The 10436-nt window shown below is 55.6% G+C and overlaps 1 protein-coding gene across 3 annotated transcripts in view; it reads left to right on the forward strand.

The window, feature by feature from the left end:
- Nucleotides 1-10420, forward strand: part of TJP3 (tight junction protein 3) — a 40506-nt gene extending 30086 nt beyond the window's left edge. For all 3 annotated transcript variants that reach the window (XM_035283847.3, XM_017967963.4, XM_054250583.2), the window contains exons 15-21: nucleotides 4151-4246; nucleotides 5835-5905; nucleotides 6264-6474; nucleotides 6548-6648; nucleotides 7577-7840; nucleotides 9388-9434; nucleotides 10193-10420. In XM_035283847.3, the coding sequence (XP_035139738.3) occupies nucleotides 4151-4246; nucleotides 5835-5905; nucleotides 6264-6474; nucleotides 6548-6648; nucleotides 7577-7840; nucleotides 9388-9434; nucleotides 10193-10295 (893 nt within the window). In that variant the 3' untranslated portion in view covers nucleotides 10296-10420. The remainder of the gene's footprint in view (nucleotides 1-4150; nucleotides 4247-5834; nucleotides 5906-6263; nucleotides 6475-6547; nucleotides 6649-7576; nucleotides 7841-9387; nucleotides 9435-10192) is intronic.
- Nucleotides 10421-10436: the final 16 nt, after the last annotated feature.

Consider the following 10436-nt stretch of genomic DNA (forward strand, 5'->3'; position numbering starts at 1 on the left):
CACGCCTATAATCCTAACACTTTGGGAGGCTGAGGAAGGAGGATCACTGAGACCAGGAGTTCCAGAGTAGCCTGGGCCCTAAAGCAAGACTGCATCTCTCCATCACATTTATAAAGACAGCTGGGCGTGGTGGGGCCTCCCTGCAGTCCCAGCTATCCCGGCCGCTCAGGAGGCTGAGGCAGGAAGATCGCCTGAGCCAGGAGGGTGAGGCTACAGTGAGCTGTGACTGCGTGACTACATTCCAGCCTGGGCCACAGATTGACAAAGAAAAGAAAGAGAAGGACAGAAAGAGAGACAGACAGAGAGAGAAAGAAAAGAAGGGAGGGAGAGAGGGAAGGAGGGAGGGAAGGAAGGAGAAAAGGAAGGAAAGAAAAGAAAGAAGGAAAAAGAAAGGAAGAGAAAGAGAAGGAATTTCTAACCACTCTCCTTCTATCAAAACTACTACTCTGGGGCCAGGCACAGTGGCTCACACTTGAAATCTCAACGGTTTGGGAGGCCGAGGTGGGCGGATCTCCTGAGGTCAGGAGTGTGAGACCAGCCTGGCCCCCATGGTGAAACCCCATCTCTGCTAAAAATACAAAAAATGAGCTAGTGGCCGGTGCCTGTCATCCCAGCTACTCAGGAGGCTGAGGCAGAAGAATCAGTTAAACCCAGGAGGCGGAGGTTGCGGTGAGCTGAGATCGTGCCATTGCACTCCAGCCTGGGCAACAAGAGCAAAACTCCACGTCAAACAAACAAACAAACAAACAAAAAAAGCAGAAAACTTTTGGGTTATTTTAGGGGACAGAAGGAGACAGGAAGGGGTTTCACTCCTTAAAAATCTACTTGTGGGCCGGGCATGGTGGCTCAAGCCTGTAATCCCAGCACTTTGGGAGGCCGAGGCGGGTGGATCACGAGGTCAAGAGATCGAGACCATCCTGGGCAACATGGTGAAACCCCGTCTCTACTAAAAATACAAAAAATTAGCTGGGCACGGTGGCACGTGCCTGTATTTCCAGCTACTCAGGAGGCTGAGGCAGGAGAATTGCCTGAACCCAGGAGGCGGAGGTTGCGGTTAGCCGAGATCGCGCCATTGCACTCCAGCCTGGGCAACAAGAGTGAAACTCCATCTCAAAAAAAAAAAAATAAATTTGTCTCCACAGAAATAAGATTCAAGGCACGTATATAGCCTTTAGAAAGGAAAAAGCAATAGCGGTAACAGTCTTTTAATAATTTACCTTCTTTGGCTGGTCGTGGTGGCTGATGCCTGCAATCCCAGCGCTTTGGGAGGAGGAGGCGGGCGGATCACCTGAGGTCAGGAGTTCGAGACCAGCCTGGCCATCATGGTGAAACCCCGTCTCTACTAAAAATACAAAAAAATTAGCCGTGTGTGGTGGCGCGTGCCTGTAGTCCCAGCTACTCAGGAGGCTGAGGCAGGAGAATTGCTTGAACCCAGGACGGGGAGGTTGCAGTGAGCCGAGTCTGCGCCACTGCACTCCAGCCCGGGTGACAGAGCGAGGCGAGACTCCATCTGGAAAGAAAACATCCACAACAGCAACGGAAAAGCAACCCAGGTGCAGCAGATTTTCAAAATAAAGCCACAGAAGCGGGGTGGGAGCAGCAAGCTGCCTGGGACGGGTGAACGGCCCTTGGGAGAAGCCTCTGACGCGGCCACCCATATCCAGATGCAAAAGTCTTAGAAATACAAGGCCACACAGTTCTTTTTTTTTTTTTTTTTTTTTGAGATGGTGTCTTCCTCTGTCGCCCAGGCAGGAGTACAGTGGCACGATCTCAGCTCACTGCAACCTCCGTGTCCTGGGTTCAAGTGCTTCTCCTGCCTCCCGGGTAGCTGGGATTACAGGCGCCACCACACCTGGCTAGATTTTGTATTTTTAGTAGAGATGGGGTTTCACCATATTGGCCAGGCTGGTCTCGAACTCCTGACCTCAGGCGATCCTCCCGCCTCGGCCTCCCAAAGTGCTAGGATTACAGGTGTGAGCCACCGTGCTTGCCCCACAGTTAATTTCTATCCCCAGCCAGTGAAAGCATAACAATATGACCAGGAAGCCTGGAAGAAAGGGAGAAAAAGAGGTTGGACGCGATGGCTCACACCTGTAATCCCAGCACTTTGGGAAGGGTGAGGTGGGAGGACGACTTGGGCCCAGGAATTTGAGTTCAGCCTGGGCAGCACAGCGAGACCACATCTCTATGAAAATGCAAAAAAATTAGCTAGGTGTCGTGACTGGTGCCTTTAGTCCCAGCTACGCAGAAGGTCGAGGATCGCTTCAGCCCAGGAATTTTTTTTTTTTTAGACGGAGTTTTGCTCTTGTGACCCAGGCTGGAGAGCAATGGCGCGATCTCGGCTCACCGCAACCTCCACCTCCTGGGTTCAGGCAATTCTCCTGCCTCAGCCTCCTGAGTAGCTGGGATTACAGGCACGCGCCACCATGCCCAGCTAATTTTTTGTATTTTTAGTAGAGATGGGGTTTCACCATGTTGGCTAGGCTGTTCTTGAACTCCTGACCTCGTGATTCACCCACCTCAGCCTCCCAAAGTGCTGGGATAACAGGCTTGAGCCACCGCGCCCGGCCTCAGGCTGGTCTTAAACTCCTAACCTCAGGTGGTCTGCCTGCCTCAGCCTCCCAAAGTGCTGGGATTATAGGCATGAGCCACCTGCCTGGCCTATTTTATTTTGTTTTTGAGATGGAGTCTTGTTCTGTCACCCAGGCTGGCGTGCAGTGGTGTGATCATAGCTCACTGCAGCCTCAATCTCCAGGGATCCTCCCGCCTCAGTTTCCAAAGTAGGTGTACACCTCCATGCCTGGCTAATTTGAAACAAATTAATTTTTTTTTTTTTGAGACGGAGTTTCGCTCTTGTTACCCAGGCTGGAGTGCAATGGCGTGATCTCGGCTCACCGCAACCTCCGCCTCCTGGGTTCAGGCAATTCTCCTGCCTCAGCCTCCCGAGTAGCTGGGATTACAGGCACGCGCCACCATGCCCAGCTAAATTTTGTATTTTTAGTAGAGACGGGGTTTCACCTTGTTGACCAGGATGGTCTCGATCTCTTGACCTCGTGATCCACCCACCTCGGCCTCCCAAAGTGCTGGGATTACAGGCGTGAGCCACGGTGCCCGGCCGAGCCCAGGAATTTTTTGTTTGTTTCTCCTGAGCCCAAGAATTTGAGGCTGCAGTGAGCTATGATCACACCACTGCACCCTAGCCTGGGCGACAGAGTGAGGCCAGGCCCGGTGGCTTACACCTGCAACCCCAGCACTTTGGGAGGCTGAGGTGAGTGGAGCACCTGAGTTTAGGAGTTCAAGACCAGCCTGGCCAGCATGGGGAAACCCCGTCTCTACTAAAAAAACAAAAACAAGTTGGGCATGGTGGCGTGTGCCTGTAATCCCAGCTACTCAGAAGGCTGAGGCAGGAGAATCACTTGCACCTGGGAGGGGGAGGGACATTGCAGTGAGCCAAGAGCAAGCCACTGCACCCCCAGCCTGGGTGGCAGAGCGAGACTGTCTAAAAAAAATAAGTAAATAAAACAGAAAGAAAGGGAGAAAGAAGGATTAACTTGCCAAGATCGCGGGGTGCCGCTTTTCCCCACTCAAGATGCTTCTGTGACTGTCATGCTTCTCTTCACTGGTAAAATGGTGTATCTCGTAGGCCAGGTATCAACACACTTTTCCTGTAAAAGATCACACGGCAACTATTTTAGGCTTTGCGGGCTAGTCTGTGGCAGAACTACTCAGCTTTGCTCAAAAGTAGCCACAGCCAGGACATAAATGAGTGGCTGTGACTCAGTTTCAATAAAACTTTATTGACAAACATAGGCAGTGGGCCGGATGTGGCCCTTAGGTTGACTATGAGTTAGCTAGGTTCAACTGCTGAAAGAGACTCTACAGCCAGGGAGAAAGGGAATGAAGGCAGGAGGGGCGCTGATTCCTGCTCTTGAAAAAAGCCAGTAATCCACACACCAATTCTGCTTGCATTCCATTGGCTGGAATTTACTCACATGGCCAGCCTAGCTGCAAGGGACACTGGGAGATGTAGTCTTTGGCTGCGCAGCCATGGTCCTGGTTAAATGGGCTGTTCATTATAAGGAAGTGGAGGTGTTTGTACAACACATTAGCAAATGGGACCCTGATTGTTTCACTTGTCCCTGACCCTCAGCCAGTTTTAAGCGCCCGGTGGTGATCCTGGGCCCCGTGGCCGACATTGCTATGCAGAAGTTGACTGCTGAGATGCCTGACCAGTTTGAAATCGCAGGTGAGAAGCCAGAGCCCCTGGATACCTCGTTGGTGAATCATTTTACAACGGCTGTTTTGCAGGGGGTGGGGGGAGAGTTGGACTAATGACGGCAAATAGGAGGCAGGCGAGCCACCAGTGCCCCGTCCGATGCCCAGGCCAGACACGCTCCATCGATCCTGCCACTGTGTCTGCATTTAGCGCCTTTGAATCCTTCTTAATACGGTCCACCGGTGGCCACTGCCAGTTGAGGCAAAGTACCACCTGTTACTCGTTGAAGAGAAGTTTATTGATCTTCTGAGACAGCAGCCACAGGGCAGGCAAGGTCCCTGGGAGAGATCCCAGATGCACAACCATAGAAATGACAGGCCGGGCGCGGTGGCTCACGCCTGTAATCTCAGCACTTTGGGAGGCCGAGGCGGGTGGGTCATGAGGTCAAGAGATCAAGACCATCCTGGCCAACATGGTGAAACCCCGTCTCTACGAAAAATACAGAAATTAGCGGGGCATGGTGACACATGCCTGTAGTCATGGCTACTCGGGCTGAGGCAGGATAGTCACTTGTACCTGGCGGATAGAGGTTGCAGTGAGCTGAGATCGAGCTACTGCACTCCAGCCTGGTGACAGAGCAAGAAACAGTTTAGGAGGCCGGGCACTGTGGTCAGGAGTTCAAGACCATCCTGGCCAACATAGTAAAACCCTGTCTCTATTAAAAACACAAAAAACTAGCTGGACCTGATGGCGTGCCTGTAATCCCAGCTATTCAGAAGGCTGAGGCACGAGAATTGCTTCAGCCCAGGAGCTGGAGGTTGCAGTGAGCAGAGATCAGGCCACTGCACTCCAGCCTGGGGGACAGAGGGAGACCCTGTCTCAAAACAAAAAACAAGCCAAAAATAGTTAAGATGGCAAATTGTGGCCGGGTGTGGTGGCTGAGGCCTGAAACTCCCAGCAGTTCGGGAGGCCAGGAGTTTGAGACCAGCCTGGGCAACATGGCAAAATTACGTTTCTATAAAAGAAAAAAGAATTTAATTTTTAAAAGATGGCAAATTTTACGTCTTTAACCACAAAAACAAAGGGGGGAAGAGGTCGTGTCTCCCTCCTTGAATCCCTCCATGGCAGGCTGTGTCTCCTTCCTGAAACTTCACACAATACAGGAGGGCTTCCTGGAGGACGCGGTGCTCCTCTCAGGTCCTAGAGGACAGATGGGGGTGACAGTCGAGCTTCCTGTGGGGTCACAGCCTGAGCAGAGTCCCGGAGTTGGGACTGAGCCTGGGAGAGCCAGGGCCTGCAGCTCAGGCTCAGCATCTGGCCTCTGACCCTGTGGCCCTGAGCAAGTGGCCTTTTGTCTCTGAGCCTCAGTTTCCCCATCTGCCACAAGGGCCAGTACCAGCCCGCCCCACTCCTCAGGAAGAGGTGAGGGCTGAGGTCAGGAGGGGACATGAGTATAGTGTCTGGCACTTGACCAACAGGAGGACTGCTGCTGGAGGATTTCTCTCCAGGGTAATAGGGAGCCACGGTGGCTTCTTGAGCAGGGGTGGGGCAGGTAGGCATGAATCTGAGGGCCGAGGGCTGCCCTCCTGAAGCTGCTGGTCCTCTCTCCTGTCCACAGAGACTGTGTCCAGGACGGACAGCCCCTCCAAGATCATCAAACTGGACACTGTGCGGGTGATCGCAGAAAAAGTAAGTCGGGTCCCACTGCAGGTGCCTTTCACGGATGGGGGAAGCCGAGGCCTGGGTGTCCAACTGAATGTTCTGACTTGTTCTCAGCCCGCACCCCATGAGTGCAGCCTCCCATGGAGCCCCTCTAGGAGGCTTTGTGAGGCAGGAGGCCTGAGACAGAAAAGGGCTTCCCGGAGTCAAACATGGGCAGAGGCAGCGAGACTCAAGTTGGGGCTTGGATGCCCCAGGATGCTGTGGCCTGGGCTATTACCCACCCCCATCCTTGACATGCTAGCCCTTGGATGTGAGAGGCTGGGGTCCACTCTGACCCCAGACTCTTCATCTTTCCATCTTTCTCTGTCTGCCCTGCCTGGCCCAGGACAAGCATGCGCTCCTGGATGTGACCCCCTCTGCCATCGAGCGCCTCAACTACGTGCAGTACTACCCCATCGTGGTCTTCTTCGCCCCTGAGAGCCGGCCGGCCCTTAAGGCACTGCGCCAGTGGCTGGCACCTGCCTCCCGCCGCAGCTCCCGCCGCCTCTACGCCCAAGCCCAGAAGCTGCGGAAACACAGCGGCCACCTCTTTACAGGTTGGATGTCCCAGGGTAGGCGGGCGGGCCCCGGCCTGAGTCTCCTGCGCACACTAATGTCCCCTCCCTGCAGCCACCATCGCTCTGAATGGCACGAGTGACGCCTGGTACCAGGAGCTCAAGGCCATCATTCGAGAGCAGCAGACACGGCCCATCTGGACGGCGGAAGATCAGGTACGGCTGTGGTGCAGGTGGGCGGGGGGCACGGGGGTCCCACAGAGCCTGCGCTGGCCCAGCTGGGGTTTGTAGCCTGTGTCTGGGGTTAGGGCTTGGTCGGGGGTCAGGATCGCAGCTGAGGTCAAGATGGGACCTGGGATGAGGGTCTTGGCCTGGAAGTTGGGGTAACATGAGATTGGAGGAGCTGCTTTTCGTTTGATTTGAGGTCGAGTCTCGCTCTGCTGCCCACGCTGGAGTGCAGTGGCGTGATTTCAGCTCGCTGCAAGCTCTGCCTCCCGGGTTCAAGTGATTCTCCTGCCTCAGCCTCCTGAGTAGCTGGGAAAACAGGCACGCGCTACCACGCCCGGCTAATTTTTGTATTTTTAGTAAAGATGAGGTTTCACCATATTGGCCAGGCTGGTCTCGAACCCCTGACCTCAGGTGATCTGCCCTCCTCAGCCTCCTACAGTGCTGGGATTACAGGTGTGAGCCACCGCACCTGGCCTGGAGGAGCTGTTTTGAGAATGGAGTCAGTGGGGCACAGTGGCTCATGCCTATAATCCCTGCTACTGGGGAGGCTGAGGCAGGAGAATCCCTTGACCCGGGAGGTGGAGGTGGCAGTGGGCAGAGATTGCGCCACAGCACTCCGGCCTGGGTGAGGCTGTCTCTCTCTCACACACACACACAAAACCCAAAAAGAGAACGGAGTCTTCTGGGGCTGGAGTCAAGGTTTGGGGCTCAGCTTGGATTTGGGGGCTGAGCCTCTCAGGTGAAGGGTCAATGGACACAGCTCACCTGGAGTCTGACAGTGAAGGCTCCATGGAGACTAGAGGCGCCAGGATCCTTGCCTTGATCTGGGGCTGGAGTTTGAAGGTGGGGGCTGTCGTGGGTGGCGGGGGCTAGGGCCTGGCCGGGGCCAGCCACAGCCTCCACGCTCACCCCACAGCTGGATGGCTCCTTGGAGGACAACCTAGATCTCCCTCACCGCGGCCTGGCAGACAGCTCCGCCGACCTCAGCTGCGACAGCCGTGTCAACAGCGACTATGAGACGGACGGCGAGGGCTGCACGGACGGCGAGGGGGGGGCCCACACGGACGTGGATGACGAGCCCCCCGCTCCGGCCCTGGCCCGGTCCTCGGAGCCTGTGCAGGCAGATGAGCTCCAGAGCCCAAGGGATCATGGGAGAATCTCGGCTCGCCGGGAGGCCCAGGTGTGTGGGACATGGGGGGCAGTCCTGAGAACGGTCTCTGGAGGGGACCCCAGCACAGGGCAGACACACACTGGGAAGCCTGTTTTCTACCAAAACGTCAATGAACACAGCTTCCCTGGTCAGATCGGTTACCAGGACTCAGACCTGGGGTAGCCGAGACCCACGTGGTCCTGAGCAACTTCAGCCATTTTTTTGGGGGGATGGAGTCTTGCTCTGTTGCCCAGGCTGGAGTGTGGTGGTGCAATCTCAGCTCACCGCGACCTCTGCCACCTGGGTTCGAGCAGTTCTCCTGCCTCAGCCTCTTGAGAGCTGGGATTGCAGGTGCCCACCACCATGCCCGACTAATTTTTGCATTTTTAATAGAGACGGCATTTCACTGTCTTGGCCAAGCTGGTCTCGAACTCCTGACCTCATGATCCACTTGCCTCAGCCTCCCAAAGTGCTGGGATTACAGGCATGAGCCGCCGAGGCCGGTCTTTATTTATTTTTTTGAGTTGGTCTCGCTCCGTCACCCAGGCTGCAGTGCAGTGGCACGATCTTGGCTCACTACAACCTCCACCTCCTGTGTTTAAGCGATTCTCCTGCCTCAGCCTCCCAAGCAGCTGGGATTACGGGCGTGAGCCACCGTGCCCGGCCTCTAGCCAACATTTCAGCCTCTCTGCCGGCTTGTTTCCCTCTCTAGGACGGGGGTGGACGGTATCGGACTTGGCGGCCCATGGCGGTGGTGAGCACTGAGTACGCTCAGCCCGAGCCGTGCACGGAGGAGTTGGGTGTTTGTTTTCTGAACCTATTTAATTTACGTATTTATGACTTTTTGGTAATTTTAGAGTTGGGACCCTGCCCTGCTGTCCAGGCTGGAGTGCGGTAGTGCAATCACAGTCCACTGCAGCCTCCAACTCCTGAGCTAAAGGGATCCTCCCCGCTCAGCCTCCCAAGGACCTGGGGCAACAAGCGTGCACCATCACGCCCTGCTAGCTGTTTGCATTTTTCGCAGAGATGGGGTCTCGCTATGTGGCCCAGGCTGGTCTCTAACTCCTGGGCTCAAGTGATCCTCCTGCCCTGGCCCCCAAAGTGCTGGGATTACAGGCGTGCACCACTGCACCCAGCTGTCGTAACAGTAACACGTGTGTGTAGCTCTTAGTCTCTATGCCTCAGCATCATCTTCCACACTCTATGGTTAGGATGATTTTCCCGGGCTTGTGCAGTACCCGACCTGCTCAACTGTCCACGGCAGCCTGCACGTGGAGCAGCCACTGTTCCAAGTCACTTACATACATGAGCTCATGGCAGTGGCCCCATAAGGACCTGCGCAGAGAAACCCAATTCCCCCTTTGCTGACAGGTTAGGAGGTCTCGGCTGAGGCCTTCCCCTATCCCAGCCTCAGTTTCCTCATTTAGGTTTGGGGATGACCCGCAGACTTGTCAGGGAGTTAACACATGGGCAGCACGGCCCGGGCCAGGGTGGGGGATGGGACGACGGCAGTGATTGGCCCCGACTTACCATGCTCTGGGGTGAATTGTGAAGCTCCTCTCTCCCTCTCCTCACAGGTGGACAGCCGCCACCCGCAGGGTCAGTGGCGACAGGACAGCATGCGGTAAGCATATTCCAGACTGGGGGCCCCCAACCCTTCCCTTGGGACTCACACTCTGGGGTTAAGGCAGAGCTCTACATCCAAGCGCTGCGGTCATGGTGCCCCTACCCACTACTGGGGAAGACAGCCTGACAGAGCCTCTGTAAGCCCCGTATCATCAGGGCCAAAGGAGTACCACTAACTGAGGGAGGACTGGGAAGGCTTCTTGAAGGGCAGGACATTGCAGCTGGGGCTTTGAGGGATGCATAGGAGTTTGCTAACAAGGCCCTACCCAACCGGGTAAGGTGGCTCACGCCGGTAATCCCAGCACTTTGGGAGGCAAAGGCGGCGGGTCAGCTGAGGTCAGGAGTTCAAGACCAGCCTGACCAACATGGAGAAACCACATCTCTACTAAAAATACAAAGTTAGCTGGGTGTGGTGGTGTGCACCTGTAATCCCAGTTATTCCGGAAGCTGAGGCAAGAGAATCCCTTGAACCCGGGAGGCGGAGGTTGTGGTGAGCCAAGATTGCGCCACTGCGCTCCAGCCTGCGCAACAAGACCAAGACCCTGTCTCTAAAAAAAACAAAAACCAGGGAATGGCCGGATGTGCTTCTCTGTCCACACCCCGGCCCCGCACGGGTCGGCCTCGGGCTCTGCTGGGAATGGCTGGACGTGCTTCTCTCTGCCCACACCCTGGGCCCGCATGGGTCGGCCTCAGGCTCTGCTGGGCAAGTTCACACCCTCCTCACCCACAGCCTCGATTCTATTTCCTGGTCCCCAGAACCTACGAACGGGAAGCTCTGAAGAAAAAGTTCACACGAGCCCGAGACGTGGAATCCTCCGACGAAGACGGCTACGACTGGGGGCCGGCCACGGACGTGTGACCTCCCCCAGGCTGCCAGCCGGTCCGTCGTCCTCCTCCCTCCCTGGGGCTGGGACTCAGTTTCCCTGCGGAACCTGCAACCCTGCCTCCCTCCGCCTGGTCTTTAATAAACCGAGTATTTTCACAGCACTGGCTTCCGAGG

This window comes from Callithrix jacchus, chromosome 22, assembly GCF_049354715.1.
Source record: "Callithrix jacchus isolate 240 chromosome 22, calJac240_pri, whole genome shotgun sequence".
Taxonomy (NCBI): Eukaryota; Metazoa; Chordata; class Mammalia; order Primates; family Cebidae; genus Callithrix; species Callithrix jacchus.